At 36.5% G+C, this 25,769-nt stretch overlaps 1 protein-coding gene across 1 annotated transcript; it reads right to left on the bottom strand.

Annotated features, from left to right (window-relative positions):
- Positions 1-373: 373 nt before the first annotated feature.
- etnk1 (ethanolamine kinase 1) lies at positions 374-25,015 on the bottom strand. Its single transcript, XM_061961462.1, has 8 exons — positions 24,739-25,015; positions 21,184-21,443; positions 20,977-21,117; positions 18,900-19,042; positions 12,719-12,802; positions 10,631-10,791; positions 2,256-2,329; positions 374-1,028 (listed from the first exon to the last, which is right to left on the bottom strand). The coding sequence occupies exons 1-8, from the start codon at positions 24,883-24,885 to the stop codon at positions 956-958; spliced, it is 1,083 nt and encodes a 360-aa protein (XP_061817446.1). The 5' UTR covers positions 24,886-25,015; the 3' UTR covers positions 374-955.
- Between the last annotated feature and the right edge of the window lie 754 nt (positions 25,016-25,769).

The following is a 25,769-nucleotide window of genomic DNA, read 5'->3' as shown; positions in this document are numbered from 1 at the left end:
ATATATTTATTTTTTTATATATATATATGTATGTATGTATGTATGTATGTATGTGTATATGTGTATATGTATATATATATATATATATATATATATATATATATACATATACACATACATACATACATACATACATACATATATATATATATAAAAAAAAAAAAAATAAATAAAAAAAAAAAAAAAAAAAATATATATATATATATATATATATATATATATATATATATATATATATATACTATATTTGTAGTTTATTTGTGAAACAAATGTGCATTAAAGTATTTTTGGGCCACACTTTGAACATTCTGTAGTAAGTAGAGTTTGTCTTCTAGGACAGAAAATGCTCAAGTGCAAATAAAAGACAAAGATGTAAGAGTAAATACAAGTTTTAATTTTCTCAAGCTTGTTTACAGTATTTAAAGTCATATTTCACATCTCACTTAAAAAAAAAAGCACATTTGAAAGAGCAATAATGTACATTATAAACATTATACTACAGCGGCCAGAGAAAAGATGAAAAAGTGATGTAAACATCATCACTACTGCCAGGAAGTAGACTACAGGTCACATGACTTGGAAGAGAATAAAAGCCCTTCCTTGTTGGTCTTCACATTCACAGCTCCACACTTTGCTTGCCACTAAACCCTGGAATGCCAGACTCCTCTTGGACTAAATAATGCTGCCAAACAAAACACTTCCTCCTCTTTCTTTGTGTGGCTTGGGGGGGGGGGGGGATGTTGCCATGGCAGCGACGCCATTAGTGTTGGCTCACCTGTGCCAGGTTCCTTTTGTGTCTGCCAGGCTTCACATTAGCAGTGACTTCCCATGTGCACCACAGGGGGCGCTCTATGCTTGTACAGCAAGGTGGGGGCCAGAAAGAGCAGCAGGAAGTGGGCAGAGGAAGTGGTGGTGGTGGTGATGGTGATGGTGATGGGGGGCGGGGGGGTGTCCTCTATTCTGGAAGGCTCAACGTTGTCACTTCTGCTTTCATCTTGAAGTACTGCTTGAAGCGCACCAGAGCGTACCTGCAACAACAACAACATCTATTTATCTACCTGCAACAACAACAACAACATCTAGTTATCTACCTGCAACAACAACATCTAGTTATCTACCTGCAACAACAACATCTAGTTATCTACCTGCAACAACAACAACAACATCTATTTATCTACCTGCAACAACAACATATATTTATCTACCTGCAACAACAACAACATCTAGTTATCTACCTGCAACAACAACAACATCTATTTATCTACCTGCATGTCAACTTTGTGGACTGATTTTTTTTCTCAGATTATGCTGACAAATGATATGCAATTTTCTTGAATATGAATTAGTGCCAAAAGTCCATCAACACAAACATGCTTTTAGTCACGGCAACCACTCGCAAGTATAAAAAAAACTATTTTCTGCAAGTAAAATATGATTTTCAAGTGTAAAACTTTTTTTATTCCAAATTTTAAAAAAAGATTAGCAAATAAAATAAAACATTTTTTTTAAACTAAATAAAAAATATTTTCAAGTATAAAAACATTTTTTTTCCCAATTAAAAGATTTGCAAATAACTTTTTTTTTTACTAATTAAAAAAAATTGCAGGTAAAAACTATTTTCTTCAATTAAAAAACAATTTGCAAGTAAAAAAAATATCTTCAATTAAAAAAAAAAGGATTTGTAAATAAAACAAATATGTTCTGAAAGTAAAAAAAGGATTAGCAAGGAATAAAATAATTTCCTTCAATAATAAAACAATTGGCAAGTAAGAAAACATTCTTAAACTAAAAAATAAGATTTGCAGGTAAAACAATGTTTTTCAATTAAAAAAACGATTTGCAAATAAAACAATTGACTTCAATTACCAAAATGATAAAACTTTTTTCTTCTTTAACGATTCGCACGTACAAAAAAAATATTGTCTTCAATTAAAAAAATGATTTGTATGTTAAACAAATCTGTGTGTAAAAAAATAATTCGAAAGTAAGAAAAAAATTATTCAAGTAAAAAAAACATTCTCAAGTATAAAAACATTTTTCTTCAATTAACAGAACGATTCGCAAGCAACAAAAATAATTCTCTGCAATTAAAGAAAAACATTTCACAAGTTAAAAAAAACATTTTCTTCAATTAAAAACGATGCACAATTAAAAAACTATTCTGCAAGTAAATGAACTATTTTTGATGTAAACATGTCACTACATTCAAATGCAATAAGTTCAGTGTGAAATAAAAAGAAATAAGGTGAACTTACTCCAAAAAGTCAAAGTCAATGGTGGAGAATTTGGCCTGAATGAGAGCCCAGAGAGCCCAGAAGAAATGTGAGGCCTGCAAGAGGAGACAAGGATTAGTCGTCATGGCAACACAACACTTTTCCTCTGGACAGTAAACAAGTGACAATTGTGTTTGCGCGCACGCACGCACGCACATCTCCCTGAGGGCGTGTAAAGAGTAGTGAGGGTGTGGCACACTCACTAGCTGCATGACAACAACAATGAATAGCTAGTAAATATCAATAAATATGAGAGAAATATAAATATGAGAGAAACATGAATTATGTATAACAATGTAAATATAAATATGAGAGAAAGATGAAATGCAGAGTAGAAGGTTGACTTTATTTGCTGCTACATGATCATGTTTGCTTCTTCTTACTTCTATCTTATTTTACTCATCATCATTTTTTATTATTATACTTCTATTATTTTACTCATCATCATTATTTATACTTCTATCTTAGTTTACTCATCATCATTATTTATTATTATTTATACTTCTATCCTATTTTACTCATCATTACTTATTATTATTTATAATTCTATCTTATTTTACTCATCATCATTATTTATTATTATTTATACTTCTATCTTATTTTTACTCATCATTACTTATTATTATTTATAATTATATCTTATTTTACTCATCATCATTATTTATACTTCTATCTTATTTTACTCATCATCATTATTATTATTATTTATACTTCTATCTTATTTTACTCATCATCATTATTTATACTTCTATCTTATTTTACTCATCATTATTTATTATTATTTATACTTCTATCCTATTTTACTCATCATTACTTATTATTATTTATAATTATATCTTATTTTACTCATCATTATTTATACTTCTATCTTATTTTACTCATCATCATTATTATTATTTATACTTCTATCTTATTTTACTCATCATCATTATTTATTATTATTTATACTTCTATCTTATTTTACTCATTTATTATTATTTATACTTCTATCTTATTTTACTCATCATCGTTATTTATTATTATTTATACTTCTATATTATTTTACTCATCATCATTATTTATTATTATTTATACTTCTATCTTATTTTACTCATCATCGTTATTTATTATTATTTATACTTCTATCTTATTTTACTCATCATTATTTATTATTATTTGTACTTCTATCTTATTTTACTCATCATTATTTATTATTATTTATACTTCTATCTTATTTTACTCATCATCGTTATTTATTATTATTTATACTTCTATCTTATTTTACTCATCATCATTATTTATTATTATTTATACTTCTATCTTATTTTACTCATCATCGTTATTTATTATTATTTATACTTCTATCTTATTTTACTCATCATCATTATTTATTATTATTTATACTTCTATCCTATTTTACTCATCATTACTTATTATTATTTGTACTTCTATCTTATTTTACTCATCATTATTTATTATTATTTATACTTCTATCTTATTTTACTCATCATCGTTATTTATTATTATTTATACTTCTATCTTATTTTACTCATCATCATTATTTATTATTATTTATACTTCTATCTTATTTTACTCATCATCGTTATTTATTATTATTTATACTTCTATCTTATTTTACTCATCATTATTTATACTTATATATCTTATTTTACTCATCATCATTATTTATTATTATTTATACTTCTATCTTATTTTACTCATTATTTATTATTATTTATACTTCTATCTTATTTTACTCATCATCATTATTTATTATTTATACTTCTATCTTATTTTACTCATCATCATTATTTATTATTATTTATACTTCTATCTTATTTTACTCATCATCATTATTTATTATTATTTATACTTCTATCCTATTTTACTCATCATTACTTATTATTATTTATAATTCTATCTTATCTTACTCATCATTATTTATACTTCTATCTTATTTTACTCATCATCATTATTTATTATCATTAATACTTCTATCTTATTTTACTCATCATTATTTATTATTATTTATACTTCTATCTTATTTTACTCATCATCATTATTTATACTTCTATCTTATTTTACTCATCATCATTATTTATTATTATTTATACTTCTATTTTACTCATCATTATTTATTATTATTTATACTTCTATTTTATTTTACTCATCATTATTTATTATTATTTATACTTCTATCTTATTTTACTCATCATTATTTATTATTATTTATACTTCTATCTTATTTTACTCATCATCATTATTTATTATTATTTATACTTCTATATTATTTTACTCATCATCGTTATTTATTATTATTTATACTTCGATCTTATTTTACTCATCATCATTATTTATTGTAGTCATCATCATGACTTGTATTTCTTCCATTGAGATGGTTGATGGTGACATCCAACAGGCCACTCCTTTGACTTGACTTAGTACGAGTGCTTCCTCAGTCTCTGAAGCATGGAGGACGTGTGTGTCCCTTTAAGAAGAAAACATGTTTTCTTCTTAAAGGGACACACATATATTTGAGAGTAGTCCGTGTGCATCTTGTATGGGATGAACATATTTCATGAACATGTATGGTAGCATAATGCCAGTGTTATTTTCAGAGAAGTGGAGCCTTACTTCACTTACGTTAGAGCGTATTTTGAGTACATTTTTTTGTTGGCATTGAAAATTGCAACATTACCTAGTGATAGTTAGTGTGAGTGCGCTCTCAGTGCTGCTAGGGTGACAGAGTCACGCACAACCCAGGTACTGAAACATGGCACGGTTGGATTTTAGGTGAATCGGTGCCAGGTAGGAGCAGCAGGATTCGGTCGGGGCCGGATTTGGTACACATCCCTAAGTGTAGTACCCTGTTTGTCGTGTTAGATTCACCTTTTTGTTTACTTACATTCTATAGTTGCACAATAGCAACACAATGATGTTATAATGAATATTGGATTCTATTTTGCTATACATTGTTATCCATATTTGCTACTTGCAATGTCCCAGATACAGTATGTGAGGTGTTTAGTAAACAACTGGAGGAGATACAGTATGTGAGGTGTTTAGTAAACAACTGGAGGAGATACAGTATGTGAGGTGTTTAGTAAACAACTGGAGGAGATACAGTATGTGAGGTGTTTAGTAAACAACTGGAGGAGATACAGTATGTGAGGTGTTTAGTAAACAACTGGAGGAGATACAGTATGTGAGGTGTTTAGTAAACAACTGGAGGAGATGCAGTATGTGAGGTGTTTAGTAAACAACTGGAGGAGATGCAGTATGTGAGGTGTTTAGTAAACAACTGGAGGAGATACAGTATGTGAGGTGTTTAGTAAACAACTGGAGGAGATACAGTATGTGAGGTGTTTAGTAAACAACTGGAGGAGATACAGTATGTGAGATGTTTAGTAAACAACTGGAGGAGATACAGTATGTGAGGTGTTTAGTAAACAACTGGAGGAGATACAGTATGTGAGGTGTTTAGTAAACAACTGGAGGAGATACAGTATGTGAGGTGTTTAGTAAACAACTGGAGGAGATGCAGTATGTGAGGTGTTTAGTAAACAACTGGAGGAGATACAGTATGTGAGGTGTTTAGTAAACAACTGGAGGAGATACAGTATGTGAGGTGTTTAGTAAACAACTGGAGGAGATACAGTATGTGAGGTGTTTAGTAAACAACTGGAGGAGATACAGTATGTGAGGTGTTTAGTAAACAACTGGAGGAGATACAGTACGTGAGGTGTTTAGTAAACAACTGGAGGAGATACAGTATGTGAGGTGTTTAGTAAACAACTGGAGGAGATACAGTATGTGAGGTGTTTAGTAAACAACTGGAGGAGATACAGTATGTGAGGTGTTTAGTAAACAACTGGAGGAGATACAGTATGTGAGGTGTTTAGTAAACAACTGGAGGAGATACAGTACGTGAGGTGTTTAGTAAACAACTGGAGGAGATACAGTATGTGAGGTGTTTAGTAAACAACTGGAGGAGATACAGTATGTGAGGTGTTTAGTAAACAACTGGAGGAGATACAGTATGTGAGATGTTTAGTAAACAACTGGAGGAGATACAGTATGTGAGGTGTTTAGTAAACAACTGGAGGAGATACAGTATGTGAGGTGTTTAGTAAACAACTGGAGGAGATACAGTATGTGAGATGTTTAGTAAACAACTGGAGGAGATACAGTATGTGAGGTGTTTAGTAAACAACTGGAGGAGATACAGTATGTGAGGTGTTTAGTAAACAACTGGAGGAGATGCAGTATGTGAGGTGTTTAGTAAACAACTGGAGGAGATACAGTATGTGAGGTGTTTAGTAAACAACTGGAGGAGATACAGTATGTGAGGTGTTTAGTAAACAACTGGAGGAGATACAGTATGTGAGGTGTTTAGTAAACAACTGGAGGAGATACAGTATGTGAGGTGTTTAGTAAACAACTGGAGGAGATACAGTATGTGAGGTGTTTAGTAAACAACTGGAGGAGATACAGTATGTGAGGTGTTTAGTAAACAACTGGAGGAGATACAGTATGTGAGATGTTTAGTAAACAACTGGAGGAGATACAGTATGTGAGGTGTTTAGTAAACAACTGGAGGAGATACAGTATGTGAGGTGTTTAGTAAACAACTGGAGGAGATGCAGTATGTGAGGTGTTTAGTAAACAACTGGAGGAGATACAGTATGTGAGGTGTTTAGTAAACAACTGGAGGAGATACAGTATGTGAGGTGTTTAGTAAACAACTGGAGGAGATACAGTATGTGAGGTGTTTAGTAAACAACTGGAGGAGATACAGTATGTGAGGTGTTTAGTAAACAACTGGAGGAGATACAGTATGTGAGGTGTTTAGTAAACAACTGGAGGAGATACAGTATGTGAGGTGTTTAGTAAACAACTGGAGGAGATGCAGTATGTGAGGTGTTTAGTAAACAACTGGAGGAGATACAGTATGTGAGGTGTTTAGTAAACAACTGGAGGAGATACAGTATGTGAGGTGTTTAGTAAACAACTGGAGGAGATACAGTATGTGAGGTGTTCAGTAAACAACTGGAGGAGATACAGTATGTGAGGTGTTTAGTAAACAACTGGAGGAGATACAGTATGTGAGGTGTTTAGTAAACAACACGTGTGTGTAGCAAACATGAAATGACAAAACTAAACAAGATAAGAAGCCAGAAGTGACCTCTCGCCTCCTTCCTGACATTCAAGACTACGGTATTTGTGTGGCTAACATATTGTGTCATTTATACACCTATTATTTTGTACACATTATTAAGGACAAACTGTAAAAAATGGATTATTAATCTACTTGTTCATTTACAGTTAAAATCTGCTTACTTCCTCTTTTACATGTTCTATCTACCCTTCTGTTCAAATGTAATAATCACTTATTCATCTCTTCTTTGATACTTGACATTAGTTTAGGATGATACCACACATTTAGGTATGGATGTGATACCAAGTAGTTACAGGATCATACATTGGTCATATTCAAAGTCCTCATGTGTCCAGGGACAGATTTACTGACTTTATAAACATAATATAAAAGGAACAAAGATTTTGTCACGTTAAGAAATATTGATGTAATCATAGTAGTATGGACTAGATACGCTCCTGTACTTGGTATCATTACAGTGGATGTCAGGTGTCGGTCCAGCCATGGCATTTGTTTACATTCAGCAGCTCTTCCTGAGGGTGTTTCAGTGTTATAACTTCACCTTTAGCTTTACTTTTTACACCAAAATGCGTCCATTCCCCCTTTTCTGTCTACACACTGTGTCTGCTTGTAAGTACTCTGTGTGTGTGCGCTGGCCAACATGCTCCTCTGCTTGTAAAACCAGCAATGTCACCACGTGACAACAACACACCGTCATGCCCGTTAAAAAAATGACTAAATGGGGAAGCAGTACTTTTCAAACAGAGTATAGTAACATTTTTGATTCATTAGTACTGCGATACTATACTAGTACCAGTATACCCTAATGTACAACACTAATACATTGTATATTGCAGTTATTGTGATCATTATTGTGGTATTATTGAATGTGCTCAAATGGAAATCTTTTAAGCAAGTTTTTTTTGTATTAAAACACCTAAAATAAATAGACTTTCTTGGCCGAGGAAACATAAATATTGTTCTGGCTTCATAAGAGTCGAATTATTTTTATTTGTGTGTTAAAATATCATCTTCTAGCTGTTTTTTTTTTAATTAAGGAAACAATCACTACTAGTATCAATTATGAATAGATGTGGATCAGAATCATTTAAATGTACACAAATATTACTCTATAGGTGGACATGAGTGTGAAATATTGGCTAGAATGACATTTGTGTTGTTTTCATTGTAAACATTCAATAACTTCCATCACTAGTTTGAATGTTCCCTTACTCCAAAAACGCTGTAGCACAGGAACATTTGAACAAGACAAGTAATGAGAAAGAATAAAATGCACAAAGAGTATAAAGAATAAAAAGTGGCGTGTGTACATTTCAACTACTACATACAGAACAATGACACAGAAAAGAGAATCCAAATAAATTCAATAAAAAATACAATAAAAAAAAGTTATACATATGTCAAACTATTTTAAATTGAAAATAAAAAGTTGATGTAAATGCTGTTAAATGTCTAGTGTCGTGGTTGATGGCTGACAATATCTGCATGTCCATAAAAAAAGTAAGAAATGGAGTGTCATCATTGACTCAAAGCCTCACATCTCTACTGTCGGGTATGAAGACAGCACAATCTGACTTGTTCAGACAGTCATGTGTTTGTACAAGTTCACCTTTTTAATGGGGAAATATGGCTCTTGTTTTTATGTTATCATTTATGCCAGCTAGCAAGTAAACACTAGCATACCTGCCAACTTTTGAAATCAGAAAAACCTAGTAGCCAGGGTCCAGGGGCCGCAGGCCCCGGTAGGTCCAGGACAAAGTCCTGGTGCGACGCAAAATGATTATTAGCATTCAGACAGGTTAAAATGTTGCTAAAACCATCACTTTTCTATCAGTCACAGTGACTTTTCAAAACAAAAATATTACAGCAAAAATCATATGGGTTGATTGACATGTTTATTCTGTAAGATAACTTCAATAGTTTGAAATTATTTTGACAGTTAATGCCAGTTATCCTGTCAACCTTTCACAAGACTTCAATTTGTTCATTGAAAGTATAAACACTTTTTACAGTAAACAAATGGTAAAACAGTACTAAACAATTCCATTAAAAAAAAAATTGGTTTCATTATTAACTTTCTGTCCAAGCTTGTATAATCTACTGCCTTGTTCAATTGTAAAAAATATTCTGTGCCTAAAATTCACATTTCTATCACAATTATCATACTGTAAACATGGTAAGCTAACTTCATTAAAATTAATAGTCCTGTCAATAGCATGGAATTACAATTCAAATGTAGTTTTTTTGTAAGCCTTTCAAAAGAATTCAAAATATGAACAATTCATGAAAATTAATTGAAGCCATCAGACACTTGAAAAGTGGCACATCACATCTCTAATGTAATCATTTGAACTTTTCAACAGAAATAGCACTGCAAAAATATTAAGGACATACTTCTGTATTTTGGTAGTTATGCTGTCAACATTTAACAAGATTTCTTCAACTTGGACTTGAAAGCATAAATAGTATAAACACTTTTAACAGTATAACAGTACTAAACAATTCCAATAGATAACATTGGTGTCATTACCTTTTTGTGGCTAAAATCCGAAAAACGTTGAAAGTTTTCCACTTGTATCGCTAGCAACGGCATTAGACTTGTGTTTTTTTGTCCCAACGTGGTCTTTTACATCGCTATTTCCTCCGTGTCCGATCGAAAAATCTTGTCTGCACAAGGTGCAATTCGCGTAGTTTTCACCCTTTTTGGAACGGATAATTATTCCCGGATAGGCTTTTGAATATTCTTCACGGAATGACTGCAGTTTTCTTTTCGGTTTAAGACTCGTTTGCGATTTTTCTCCGGCTGATTCCATGATCGTTCGCTCGTTTGGAAACTCGTGCTTGGCAGCGGTGCTATAAATAGCCTCGCGCATGGCATTGGGAATGGCTCGATAGGAAGTTACGGGAAGCAGTGTCGATTGTCATTGTTGTTACGCGATTTCGTGAATAAAACTTTAAAAAAAAAATTTTTTTTTAATTAATGAAAAACCGTATTTTTTATCACTGCAACCGTAACCCGGAATAGGTTGATGAAAACCGTACTAATTACGGGAAAACCGGAGTAGTTGGCAGGTATGCACTAGTCTAGTCCCACGTTTGATCAAAGTCTGGTTATCCATCACCTTGTTTTCCATGACTTTCATTGAATAAACTGTGGGGAGTTTGACCACAGTTATGGTCTTTGCATAAAAAGACTCACCAGGGCAAATCTGTTGACTTGCACGTAAAGGAGCTCCACTTGGGTGTCAGTCACCTGCGTGCTCACACCCTTCAGCTCATTATAGGCCTCCAGGTAGGAGCGCAGCCACTGCAGCTGGAACAACCTGTCTGGGTAGCGACTGTAATCCACCTCGTTCAAGCCTGGGGAGGAGACTCAACATTAGAGTGAGCATCTTTACCTCACCCTCACTCTTGTAATGTGTTATTGACTATATCCATGACTAAATACATTAAAGTGGGCATCTTTACCTCACCCTTCTACTCTTGTAATGTGTTATTGACTATATCCATGACTAAATACATTAAAGTGGGCATCTTTACCTCACCCTTCTACTCTTGTAATGTGTTATTGACTATATCCATGACTAAAAACATTAGAGTGGGCATCTTTACCTCACCCTTCCACTCCTGTAATGTGTTATTGACTATATCCATGACTAAAAACATTAGAGTGGGCATCTTTACCTCACCCTCACTCTTGTAATGTGTTATTGACTATATCCATGACTAAAAACATTAGAGTGGGCATCTTTACCTCACCCTTCCACTCTTGTAATGTGTTATTGACTATATCCATGACTAAAGACATTAAAGTGGGCATCTTTACCTCACCCTTCAACTATTATAACAAAGAAAGAGAAAACAATCGTAGAAATAAACATCTGTTAGCAAATAACTAATGAAAGTAATACTATATGTGACTTTTTACATTTGTATACGATTGAAATAGTTTTCAGAAATTGGGGCTTATTAATGACATTTTTGTTCATGTTTGTTATCATTAGTGAGTTTTAAAAATGTGTGAACCGAATGGTTAATGTGTGAAGATTCACACCACCACTTGACAATATTTAAGATAGAAATGTAAAAAGCAATTGACAAGACAATACATACATAAAATACAATGTCATCATCACATGTTTCATTACAGCACGTCTAAAAAGGAGTAGGAAGAAGCAGAGCTTATTTAATCCTACCCCTTTTCATACCATAGCAATTGTATCCCATTTCCTTGTTCTGTGTAACAGAACAGTGAATAAATAAATAATATACCATAGTAAGTAAACAAATATTAAATACATAAATAATCTTCAAGATGTTCATCATAATTCATGTTGTGTGTACTTTATGAACACTTGTAGTCTGAACAGTCTCTTAAAGTCAATCATGTTGGTTTGATGTCTTTGGTTAATCCATTCCATCATTTAATTCCACATACTGATATACTAAAGGTTTTAGGTGTTGTACGTGCATACACATGTTTTAAAATACATTTTCCTCTAAGGTTATATTTCTCCTCTTTTGTTGAGAAGAATTGTTGTACATTCTTGGCTAGCAGGTTATAGTTTACATCATTTTACATGTCTGCAAATCATTGAATTTCAACATTTGTCAATCAATAATAAAGTGTTTGTATGTTCTCTATATCTAATATGTATTATTATAACTCATCTTTTTTGTAACACAGTTAGTGAATGAGGTGTACTTTTGTACTTTCCCATATTTCTACACAATAACCCAGATATGTAACACTAGTGAGTAGTAGACAATATGAAGTCATTTATGTAACAGTTAGTGAATAAGGGTACTTAAGTCATTATTTCTACACAATAACCCAGATATGTAACACTAGTGAATAGTAGACAATATGAAGTGATTTATGCAACAGTTAGTGAATAAGTGTACTTAAGTCATTATTTCTACACAATAAGTCAGATATGTAACACTAGTGAGTAGTAGACATTATGAAGTGATTTATGCAACAGAACATATTTTGCTTTGTTCATTATTGACGTGTTTCTTGCTACTTTATATTGTATATTTTTTCCATGAGGTTTCCACTTCATTTTATCATCTATTATTACACCAAAAAAATGACTTTTCTTTGAAAATGTTTAATAATAATTGTATATTTTTATGCCCCAAAAATGTATTGAAAGAAGCAAAAAAGTATTGTTTTAATTGAATCTTGAAAATATTTATATCAATTTCAAATCGGAATGAGTAAAAATTGAGATTTGGATGTGAATCCTGCATCACCCTCGGCAAACAGCTTCCGCCAACTTACCAGCAAACTCGTTGAAATGGTTGCCAATGTCGAAGGCTTGGTAGTTGTAGCCAGCGTACTCGTAGTCGATGAACTTTACGTTCCCTGCAAGGAGAAGCAGAGTTGTTTAGGCAGAGACAAAGGAAGCACATCCAGTATGATGATGATGATGATGCATTGTTTAAAAATGAGTATCCCTTTTGATAACTCAGAATGTAAGACTAGGGATTGACTTGGTTCCTGTCCAACTGGAGCGGCCGGAAAATCAGCCGGCCTTTGCAGAGAAGGGGTCAAGGAGAAAGAGTTTGCATTTTGAGACCACCAAAATTCATCCTGGCTAACGCTGAGGAAGGCTTGTTTTGTTTATCATGTGTGACAGGGTCTCAGACTGAGTTATCAGCTGCTAACAGCGTGTATTCTGCAGGGATTGTTAGTGTAGCGAAGCAGGAGAGGGAAGTGACAGGGAGAATGTTTGCTTTGGATACATGCAGGAAACGGGGAACAGGCCGGTTTGACCAGAATGTGGAGCTGGGACAATAAAGGCGGTGGCGTTACTAAAACAGGCCCTTAGGTGATGTGAAAAGAAGACGCCCCGCCCACAGGGCAGAGTTACATAAGAGAGGCAGGTTTTATCAAATCAGGAGGAGCAGAAAGAGCAAGTTGTACAGTGCGGTTAGAGGCATGCAGTCTGGATCTCAAAATACAAACCCTTGCTTTGACATGTCCAGTTGTGACAGAATGACTTTCAATTCAATCAAATGAATGGGGCTCTTAGTTTCATTCACATGGAACATGAGCTGTGCTGGACTAGAGAGAAACACTTTGAGATGGGTTACCAGGCGAAGTGGGGGTCCAACTGAACACCTCCAGGCAGTGGCTATAGCCCCCCTGTGCAGCAGATGAAAAGGTTGGGGCAAACATCTTTCACACATGCTCACTCTCTCACTGACAATATTGGCCTGGCTGTCAGCCACTAACACACCTCCAATGCTCAGTCCTTTCCTGCAAACCATGTCATGGACCACAGGCTTCCTAAAGCTCGTCACACAATTCAACAACTGTGTACACTTCCTCCATATGTTGCTCTTAGCAATACATCTTGAGCCACATCTTACGGTCAAGCCTGAAACAGCATAGAGATCCGCCGATAGGGTTTTTAACCGATATTCGTTTGCAGTAAAAGTTATTTCAACAAAAGTAAACACAAAAGCGATGCATTGTGGGTTTTGCTGGACTCTGAATAGCTATTTTCAAGACTCTGTGCTTAAAGTAAGAGGAGAGTTGAACCACAAGTTGCTTCTATATTGAAGCCATGATCATATATATCTGATTTATGACACTAAAACATACCTGCCAACTTTTGAAATCAGAAAAACCTAGTAGCCAGGGTCCAGGGGCCACAGGCCCCGGTAGGTCCAGGACAAAGTCCTGGTGGGGGGTTCAGGACGCAAAATGATTGATTGCATTCAGACAGGTTAAAATGTTGCTAAAACCATCACTTTTCTATCAGTCACAGTGACTTTTCAAAAGAAAAATATTACAGCAAAAATCATATGGGTTGATTGACATGTTTATTCTGTAAGCTAACTTCAATAGTTTGAAATGATTTTGACAGTTAATGCCAGTTATCCTGTCAACCTTTCACAAGACTTCAATTTGTTCATTGAAAGTATAAACAATATAAACACTTTTTACAGTAAACAAATGGTAAAACAGTACTAAACAATTCCATTTAAAAAAAAATTGGTGTCATTATTAACTTTCTGTCCAAGCTTGTATAATCTACTGCCTTGTTCAAATGTAAAAAATATTCTGTGCCTAAAATTCACATTTCTATCACAATTATCATACTGTAAACATGGTAAGCTAACTTCATTAAAATTAATAGTCCTGTCAATAGCATGGAATTACAATTCAAATGTAGTTTTTTTGTAAGCCTTTCAAAAGAATTCAAAATATGAAAAATTAATGAAAATTAATTGAAGCCATCAGACACTTGAAAAGTGGCACATCACATCTCTAATGTAATCATTTGAACTTTTCAACAGAAATAGCACTGCAAAAATATTAAGGACATACTTCTGTATTTTGGTAGTTATGCTGTCAACATTTAACAAGATTTCTTCAACTTGGACTTGAAAGCATAAATAGTATAAACACTTTTAACAGTATAACAGTACTAAACAATTCCAATAGATAACATTGGTGTCATTACCTTTTTGTGGCTAAAATCCAAATTTAGCAACGGCATTAGACTTGTGTTTTTTTGTCCCAACGTGGTCTTTTACATGCTAATTCCTCCGTGTCCGATCGAACAATCTTGTCTGCACAAGGTGCAATTCGCGTAGTTTTCACCCTTTTTGGAACGGATAATTATTCCCGGATAGGCTTTTGAATATTCTTCACGGAATGACTGCAGTTTTCTTTTCGGTTTAAGACTCGTTTGCGATTTTTCTCCGGCTGATTCCATGATCGTTCGCTCGTTTGGAAACAATGGCAACAGGTGCCTCGTGCTTGGCAGCGGTGCTATAAATAGCCTCGCGCATTTAAAAAAATTTTTTTTTTTTAATTAATGAAAAACCGTATTTTTTATCACTGCAACCGTAACCCGGAATAGGTTGATGAAAACCGTACTAATTACGGGAAAACCGGAGTAGTTGGCAGGTATGCATCTACTCCATTTATTACAATTTTATAGCAGTTTGTGGATTTAAAACATTGTAAGGTTTTCCCGTGAGGAACCCTGAAATATTGCGAACTTCGAAATGAAACAATTCTGGGCTCCTTAACGGAGATTATAGTTGAGACATTTTTTAAGATGGCTGACATTTTTTCCTGGATGTTACAGAAAGTATGAGAATGTGTGAGCCGCTGCCTTCTCTTCTTTACTTACATACCGTAATCATCTCCTATTTGTCAAGATATTTACACAAAGTTTGGATTTCTGGCAGAGATATCTTTACTGTCTGCCATCTCTGTGGTGTTATGAGAATATGAATCACGGCTCTTTTAATGAACCCACACTGAGTGTTGCAAATGGAGGCTTGATCGCTGCATTAGCACAAACTAACTGAACGGAACCAGGAAGACGCCAGGAAAGAAGGACAAAACCAGGATTTAACGGCAAAAATGTAGTTTTGACAGGTAAGCAGAGGAGACAAACTGTACAACAGGTCTGCAACTAAGGACTATTTTGTTAGTGGACTCTTCATCGACTATCCTAACGATTAGTCGACGGATTATAAAGCGTACACATGGCTCTAAATTAGCCATCAACTTTTCAATTCAGCTTAAGATATTTTTAGGCATGTGCTTACCAACAACAAAGATGACTAATTCATTCATAAATATTTATTTATACTGTAATTATGCTATTCATTAGGCTGTTACAAAAATACAAATAACTATTAAACTTTTGTCCATATACAAGTAAGGACAGTGTGTGTGTGTGTGTGTGTGTGTGTGTGTGTGTGTATTAACCTTTATTATTGTGCCGTTCTTGATTGCATTGCAAATTTAGGCTGCTTTACTATAATTGATGTAGCTGGTTTACTTTGGCTAAAATGATAGTGAAACCAGTTTTTCACACAACTTGGTCTCACACTTGCAAGGTACGAGCTAACAATCTTACTGACCGCACTGTCCAACATTTCAGCAAGATATTCATATTTGACCAAGAATAGGAGAAAATATTCCCATACTTTGCATGTTTTCACCCGCGATGTTGATGTGAGCGGCGGTGCTGACTCACGTTTCTACCAAAAAACATGCGTTTCATGTATTTATCGGCTATTGTGGACAAATCAAGCAGCACTGTGGTGAAAGAAATCAAAAGAGTACTGGCTGTTAACTACTTCACTCATTGTTATCATTTTCAATTTCTAAATACTGGTATCACATGTGCATACCGTAAATTCCCCACTATATGGCGCTACTTTTTTAATATTTTTATGGATTTTTCTTGCAATAGGTTTGAAAAAACAAAAACAAGCAAAGACACTTGACAGGTTTGTTATTGTTTTCGCTCACTGAAGTGAGTGTCTTTCCATTCAGTCCTTTCAACCAGAAGTATATGAGTCTTCTAGCTGTCCATGGCCTTTCTACTCGTATGGATTCTTCATTCATCACTCCTAGCAACATTTGTAAGTTTTACAATACAACTAAAACAATTCATACTTACTAAAGCGTCCCATGTGTGATGTCTGTAGGAGTGCTTTCATGCTATCGTAATGTAATGAATTAGCATTGGCTAATATGCTAACATGTTTACAAGTGTCTGTGTTAGTATTATTAACTTACAATGGCATTCTTTTTGTATTTTTTCAGTTTCACAAATTCCTCAGTAAATTCAGCAAAACGTCACCGTTATCGAGTCTGTTTAGCTGATTGGAGAGCTAGCTTGCGCAGCTAGTGGGTCCATGGCCATGACTTCTGTTTTGTTTGATCAGACCTTTTACTGCCGTGTTTTGACAAGAACAAGAAAGTTTGATCATATTACGCCTATACTGGCTCACCTGCACTGGCTTCCTGTGCACTTAAGATGTGACTTTAAGGTTTTACTACTTACGTATAAAATACTACACGGTCTAGCTCCATCCTATCTTGCTGATTGTATTGTACCATATGTCCCGGCAAGAAATCTGCGTTCAAAGAACTCCGGCTTATTAGTGATTCCCAGAGCCCAAAAAAAGTCTGCGGGCTATAGAGCGTTTTCTATTGGGGCTCCAGTACTATGGAATGCCCTCCCGGTAACAATTAGAGATGCTACCTCAGTAGAAGCATTTAAGTCCCATCTTAAAACTCATTTGTATACTCTAGCCTTTAAATAGCCCCCCTGTTAGACCAGTTGATCTGCCGTTTCTTTTCTTTTCTCCTCTGCTCCCCTATTCCTTGTGGAGGGGGGGGGGGCACAGGTCCGGTGGCCATGGATGAAGTGCTGGCTGTCCAGAGTCGGGACCCGGGGTGGACCGCTCGCCTGTGCATCGGCTGGGAACATCTCTGCGCTGCTGACCCGTCTCCGCTTGGGATGGTGTCCTGCTGGCCCCACTATGGACTGGACTCTTACTATTATGTTGGATCCACTATGGAATGGACTCTCACAATATTATGTCAGACCCACTCGACATCCATTGCTTTCGGTCTCCCCTAGAGGGGGGGGGGGTTACCCACATATGCGGTCCTCTCCAAGGTTTCTCATAGTCATTCACATCGACGTCCCACTGGGGTGAGTTTTTCCTTGTCCTTATGTGGGCTTTGTACCGAGGATGTCGTTGTGGCTTGTGCAGCCCTTTGAGACACTTGTGATTTAGGGCTATATAAATAAACATTGATTGATATTTGGAAACAATTATGGTATGTAAATAAACATTTACAAAATCTGAGTAAATAACTAATTTCACAACATATATATCTGCGGCTAATGGCGGAAAATTATTTTTTTCTTCGAAAATTTAGGGGGTGTGGTGCGCTCTAAAATCCGGAAAATACGATACGTCAAAAAGCCAAATATTGGCGCCCATAATCGGTGGATCTCTAGCGTTTAATGCTTACGGTTACATGTTTTTGCAGAAACAATGAACCCTTGTTTGACAGACAAAAGCATGGATTCATAGAAGCTTCTGGAGGTTTGAATTCTTGCCAGATGATGTATGTGTTTGTATTGATCTGCTCAGCTTGGTAAGATGTGGCTCTAAATGTAAACCACCTGACATGCTATTAAAAAAAAGCCTAGCAATAAGAGAAGGGCACGTTGTGGCCGAGTAGCATTGGAGGGCCCCATGGTGATAAGGCCCACTACACACAAGGGCCCCACCACAGGTGAAGTTTGTGGCTCTCCATTGCCTCCCCAGGGCAAGGCGGCGCAGGCTGACGGTCCTAAGGGAGAGAGGCTACACACAAGGAGCTGTGAGAAGGGCCCCGCCCACATTACACCCTGTAGCTCCCTGCCATTGCCAGTACATTTTCTAAGCAAAAAGGTGTGTGGTAACAAATATGTATAAACACCCAGGAAGTTAAAGGGTGTACAATGTATCCCAACCGGTTTGGTGTATTGATCTACAGCCAAGTACAAACAGCAGCAATGAGTGAAATGTGTGAGGAGGAGTGGGGGAAGTGCACTTCATTCCTACCTGAGCGCATGATGCTTCACAACACAAAGTCAAGCCTCAAAAAAAGAATGCAGGTGCGCGCAGAGGACACTCACCTGCCTGCTGGTTATAGATGATGTTTTTGCACAGCAGGTCGTTGTGGCACAGGACCACGGGGGAGCCCAGCACTGACAAGCTCTGCTGGAGCCACAGCAGCTCTTCACGGAGGCAGCGTGGGCTGGGCACCTCCGTGTTCAACCTGGAACACACCACTCACATATTGACATCATTCCACACAATACAGGGGAACCTCCACTTACGTACTTCTTCAACAGGGGTGGTGAATACAAACGTTAGTATTGTAAAGCAAATGTCTCCATAAAAACATAGTAAATATGAATAATGGGTTCCAGCCTGGACTAAAGTCCACATTTTAGTGAATGTTTGTACACAACATAAAGTGCTATACAGTACTGTATGCCAAATAAACAGAACGAGGAGGTGATGGGTCAACTTTCGAAACAACTTTCAAAACAACAACGAAAAGCTAAACGGTTCTGTATACGCTGCGCAGAGGTCCCGTCGGTGCCATCACAAACAATCAGATATCACAAAAATCCTTAACTTTACACAACCATGTTGCTACAGCAATCAACATTTAGTCAAGTTAAATCCACTTACATTAACAACAGCAAAGGAGGAGCTGATGAGAAATGAGCAGACAGGAACATGTGTACGACCTCTTTCCAGCTGTGGAATAAGTCTGCTCTGGCATACTTTTCCAGAAAAGTCCGGTCTCATCACAATTAAAAACTTGCTGTGGTTAAAAAGCCTGCTTCGTCGATTCTTCCATACTTGTGAGCGCCATTAAAGAATTTCTCGCAAATAGTTTGTTGAAAATTGTGGGGCGGGTGGAGCTCGAGGGTTCCAGGTTCGATCCCCGCTTCTGCCGTCCTAGTCACTGCCATTGTGTCCTTGGGCAAGACACTTTACCCACCTGCTCCCAGTGCCACCCACACTGCTTTAAAAATGTAACTTAGATATTGGCTTTCACAATGTAAAGCGCTTTGAGTCACTCGAGAAAAGCGCTATATAAATATAATTCACTTCACACTTCCCTTTTTTTTTTAACTCCACAGTGATTCTCTCCTTCTTTCCACACTGCTCGGTTGTCTTTTTTAAACTCATTTTGAGTTAGCAAAACGGACAACATTTGTCAAAAGGTGACACACTGAAGCACCGAGAAATGACGACTAGTGTCCCCAAAAATACCGCATTCTATGTACAATTTCATTAATCATTTATATTTGTTTTGTATCATTTTCTGCATGTTTCTCTGCAAATATGTGTTGTGGTTATTTGGAAGGGATTACCGTAAATTCCGGACTATAAATCACTATTTTTAAGCCGAGGTTTATAAAACTGTGCGCTAATATACGGAAATGCAAATAGTCTAAAAAACCTCAAAGACACTGAATAGATGTGTTATTTATTTGCGAGGGCACCATCTTTAAGAAGTTTTCCCTATACAGGTGCTGCAGTATCCTTCTTTTTTAGACTGAGCTTTCAGCCAGTTCAGTCTTCTAGTGGTCCATAGCGTTTCTACTCAAATTAATTTCATTACTCCAAGCAACATTTGTAAGTTTTACAATATAACTAAAACAATTCTTACTTACTAAACTCTCCCATGTGTGATGTCTGCAGGAGTGTTTTCATGCATATGTGTACCTGCTATCATAATGTAATAAAGTTAGCATCATTAGCTAATATGCTAACACGTTTACGAGTGTCTGTTAGTATTATTAACTTACAATCGCATTCTTTTTGTACTGTTTCAATTGTGTAAATTCACCAAAAGGTCAGCGTGGAGTTATTGGGTCTGTTTAGCTGATTGGAGAGCTAGCTTGCGCAGCTAGTGGGTCCATGACCATGACTTCTGTTTTGTCTGATCATCTGTTTTACTGCCGTGTTACAGACACTGCGTGGAAACATTTAAGGTATGTAAACAAACAATTACAGAATATTTGTGTGTAAATAAGTCATTTCACAACGTAGATATCTGCCAGTGCGGCTAATATATGGACGACTCTTTATTCTTCTAAATTGTATATTGTGATACAGTTTTCAGCTATATCGCTATTATTTATCAGTCAGGTGTGAAAAGAATAGCAGTACTAATACATGGCAGCGTACCTTGCGTTCTGCTCAGGGTCGGTGAAGTACTTAGGGATGAGGGCGAAGTACTTGCCCATCTTCAGCCACAAGTCAGACTGGGGCACCCAGCCGTTGTGAGCGTGGATGGCGTGATACTTGGCCAGCTGCCTGGCAATGAGCCTGGGAAAGCAGACAAATGGCATGTAAAGGAATGGCCAAGCAAGAACAGGGAGAGTGTGTGAGTACCTGAACATGGGCTGGCTGCGAATGTGCTCGGGCTCCAAGGCCGTCCCTTGCAGGAACTCGTAGCAGAGGCCGTTGCTGAAAGTGCAGTAGAGGCGCGGGGCACAGCGGTGCGCGTGCAGGACGCGAAAACTCTTGACCTCGTTTTCACGGTCGATCAAAAGTTCTGTTTTGTTGCCATAGATACGAACCAGGACCACATCCTGTAGGCCTGTGCCCACGTAGCATCCCAGCAGCTTGTTTGTGATGCCGTCTGTGAAGAACTGGAGTTGTGGAACCTTCCGTTATCTCTTTGTTACACAACTTCACAAAACAAGGACGCTTGTTGGCCTTCATTCAAGCTAAACCATCTGTGTTTTGGAGCCTTTCTGTGAGGCGGGAGGGTGTCCACATACCAGCCCTAATTGTTCCCTGTATGAGGGATAGACTGAGAATGACAGGAATTTGATTTTTCATTTGGCACCAATGATTGGCATTTGCTGAGGTTCTCTTTTTGTTGTTGCTGTCATTGATGAAGATGGGAAAAGAGGGTGAGGGCGCGTGACCAACTCCCAGCCTGATTGTACCACACCCCCACTCCCCCACAGCAGGGCTCATTGTCTGAGGGGTAGAATATGTCTGAGAATGTCAACGCTTGCTTCCACTCAAAAACTGCTTTGCTTTCCACGAGGCAGGTAAAAAAAAAAGAGGGGGAGGGATGCAAACCTCTGTAGGAAAACTATTATTTATCGTCTGCACAGATCATGTTACAGAAGGCAATGTAAATAGATGACACACTCTTCAAACTTAACCACACTTTATGCAGAGTCGACTCTGTTATGCAATCGTTTTCAGTCGTCTTTCTAGAAGCGCACACATGCCTACGTCACTTCAAGTACTAAATAAAGACAAAAATGCTCAGATTTGGATGTTAATTGTTGTCTTATTTACAAACATTTTTTTTTTACATTGAATATATGTACCGGTAACTGAATTTTTGCATTTGAATTTTGTGAGCTTTTTTTTTACATCAAACTTTGCTGACAATTCCATTGAATACAAATTTGCAAGCAAAATGTATGTTTGTTAAAGTCAGTGTGAAAAAGTCAGGGTAAAAAAAATGTATGTATAAAAAATTCAGTGCAGAAGTATTTATTCCGTCAAAACTCACTTCCGGTAAATGAAGACTGAAGCAATGGATCCTGTCTCAGAATCAGCAAATGAGAAGCTTAAATTACCAGAAGTAGGTCTTGAGTTTTGAAACTATTTTTTTTCCTACACTGATTTTTTACACCGTGAAATTTAAAATATTGCATTTTAACAAACTGATTTTTTAAAAACACAGATTTTGCTCACACATTTGATTAAATTAAATTTAAAAAATTCAGTTTTCAATGAAATTGTCAGCATAATTTGATGTAAAAAAATATTTCACAAACAAAAAATTCAGTTGCGTAAATTCAGTGTCCAAAGAAAGCTTTCATTTAACAATTGTTTTTCTTGTTGATTTGACAGACATTAAAAGAGGAAATAACATTTCAAACTTTATGTATAAACTACATTAACAACTAAGCAGTGTTATTTTGGGGTAGATTTTAAGTGGAGGTTAATTTGTGCCTTTATTACGAAAGCTTTTTTTGGAAACTGAATTTTTAGCATGTCCATCCATCCTTTTTCTACCGCTTGTGAATTTTGTGAAACCATTTTTTTTTTTACATCAAATTGTGCTGACAATTTCATTGACTAAAAATGAATGAGCAAAATGAGTGTGATTGTAAATTCAGTGTAAACATTTGTTTCTTCCAAACTCAAGAGGTTGAAGAGACGTCAACAAATTGACATCTCATTCTGAGATGTTATAAGACGATGTGGCTAATTTACGGATTTTTCTTCGCTGACGGCCACAATGCAAATAGTCTAAAAAAAAACCAAAGACACTGAATAGATGTGTTATTGATGTGCGATGGCACCATCTTTGAGAGGTTTTCCCAATACAGGTGCTGCAGTGTCCTTCTGTTTTAGACTGAGCTTTCAGCCGGAACTAGAAGTGCTGTTCAGTCTTCTAGTCGTCCATAGCATTTCTACTCAAATCCATTATTTCCATTACTCCACGCAACGTTTGTAAGTTTTACAATATAACTAAAGCAATTCTTACTTACTAAACTCTCCCATGTGTGATGTCTGTAGGAGTGTTTTCATGCATATTTGTACCTGCTATCGTCATGTAACAAAGCTAGCCTTGTTAGCATTTGCTAACACGTTTACGAGTGTCTGTTAGTATTATTAACTTACAATTGCATTCTTTTTGTACTGTCTCAATTGTGTAAATTCACTAAAACGTCACTGTGGAAATATATAGTCGGTTTAGCTAACCCTAATTGTTGTTAATTATGACAACAAGCCATGCATATGTCATTATATTGTGGTTTTCAACCTTTTTTGAGCCAAGGCACATTTTCTGCATTGAAAAATTGTGGAGGCACACCACCAGCAGAAACCATTAAAAAAACAAAACTCAGTTGACAGTAAAAAGTCGTTGTCTCAATTGTTGGATGTGACTTTAAAGCATAACCAAGCATGCATCAATATAGCTCTTGTCTCAAAGTAGGTGTACTTTCACCACCTGTCACATCACACCCTGACTTATTTGGACTTTTTTGCTGTTTTCCTGTGTGTAGTCTTTTACTTCTTGTCTTGCGCTCCTATTTTGGTGGTATTTTCCTGTAGCAGTTTCATGTCTTCCTTTGAGCGATATTTCCCGCATCTACTTTGTTTTTATCCTTCTATGTGGGGACATTGTTGATTGTCATGTCATGTTCGGATGTACATTGTGGACGCCGTCTTTGCTCCGCAGTAAGTCTTTGCTGTCGTCCAGCATTCCGGTTTTGTTTACTTTGTAGCCAGTTCAGTTTTAGTTTTGTTCTGCATAGCCTTCAATGCTTTTTTTTAGTGGCACTCACCTTTTGTTTATTTTTGGTTTAAGCATTAAGACACCTTTTTACCTGCACACTGCCTCCCGCTGTTCCCCACATCTACTGATATGGAAGAGTATTACACGGTTACTCTGCCACATCATTTGCAGACTATAATTACTGCTTTGCAAAAAATATTTTTAACCCAAAAAGGTGAAATTGAATCATCTCCCACGGCACACCAGACTGTATCTCACGGTGCCGCGGCACAGTGGTTGAAAAACACTGCCTTAGAAGATGTCTGTGTATGTTAGAAGATGTCTATGTATGTTATTATATTGTGTAGCTAATACTCAAGCTTCATCCAAATCTCGCGAGGTTTGGTTTGGTCGTGACTTGAAGTGACGCAGTTGTGATTAAGCTGTTTGCAAATGAGCGCCTCGCCCCCTTGGCTATAATAATAATAATAATAATAATAATAAAAGACATAAGTATCGCACATAAAGCAGTAAATTCCAAGTCATTTGATGCTTTTGTAAGGAAGCTAGCGCGTGACGGCAGCTAGCTTGAATGCTGCAAGTCAGCTAGCATCAATGCGTATTTTGGCAGCAGTAAATGAAAAGTCAAATGTCATTTTGACCAAGACAAGTCGGAGAAATAAAAGTACCTTCAATTTGACCTCTGAGGGCTTCCAGTCGGGTCTGAGCTCCTTCATGAGACTGAGCGCGCCGCTCCTGTAGTCGCTCTCCTCCACCGTCACCTCCATTGTAGGCACGGCCGGCGCCTCCTCGGGCACATGGATATAGTTAGCCATCTTTGAGTCTTCTTCTTGTGCTGACTGCTGCGAGAGGGAAGCGCTAATGTAAGTGTATATATATATAATACATAAATATATATATATATCCCAGTCACACACTCTGCGGCAACGCCTCTCTACAAGCCCCGCCTCTCTACAAGCCCCGCCCACCTTGGAAAAACCCATGATGGGAGGCGAGCGACACATGAGAAGCGCTTGGTTGTAATGCCGGCGTACACCGTCGGTAAACCGTACACCCCTGTAATCAACTACCAAAACAGCCTAATCGGTGAGTCATCGATGGCATGTATTTACCCCAAAGTATCATTTTAAAATAAACCTTGCAGCAATCATTTTCATCAGATTAGTGTATACATGATCGGTTATAGGGGGTTTACGTAACAGTAATCGGCACGCCTCGGTGATGTTAACCGAGCACACTCCCGTTAAAGCCCTACGCAGTCAAATAATGACGTCACATCCGTATTGGCTGTAAACGGCTAAGTCCTGACGTCACTGCTGCGAGCCAAGTTGTCCGACACGGACTAGAAAATGCACTTTACCGCCGTTGAGTTGTTGAACTTGACACTAGATGGCAAGTTAAAGGAGAGCAGAATGCACACACTCATGCTTTAACGTCAGATTATCTCCTATCTTTTACACATGCGCTTTACGGCTCGTTGAAGGGAGCCGGATGTTGAAGAGCCGGTCCTCTCAAGGAGTCGTTCAAAAGACTGGCACGTTGCTATGGTTATTCTTTTAACTAATGACATTTACACTAATATTACTCTATTGGTGGGAATTAATATGAAATCATGGCTGTAATTGATTTGACTGTGTTTGTTCATTGATTACACAAATAATAAGTAAGAATATTAAATAACATGCAATGATGGATAGAA

This window comes from Nerophis lumbriciformis, linkage group LG05, assembly GCF_033978685.3.
Source record: "Nerophis lumbriciformis linkage group LG05, RoL_Nlum_v2.1, whole genome shotgun sequence".
Classification (NCBI taxonomy): Eukaryota; Metazoa; Chordata; class Actinopteri; order Syngnathiformes; family Syngnathidae; genus Nerophis; species Nerophis lumbriciformis.
Note: the sequence above shows the minus strand (reverse complement) of the source record. Positions and strands in the feature narration are given on the sequence as shown.

What these genes read in the sequence shown, in the direction of transcription:
- etnk1 (XM_061961462.1), bottom strand. Translation starts at nt 24,885, where the DNA reads ATGGCTAACTATATCCATGTGCCCGAGGAGGCGCCGGCCGTGCCTACA. An exon ending in GACCCTGAGCAGAACGCAAG is followed by an intron (nt 19,043 to 20,976) that starts GTACGCTGCCAT and finishes GGTGTGTTCCAG; the next exon opens with GTTGAACACGGAGGTGCCCA. An exon ending in CATCTATAACCAGCAGGCAG is followed by an intron (nt 12,803 to 18,899) that starts GTGAGTGTCCTC and finishes TTCTCCTTGCAG; the next exon opens with GGAACGTAAAGTTCATCGAC.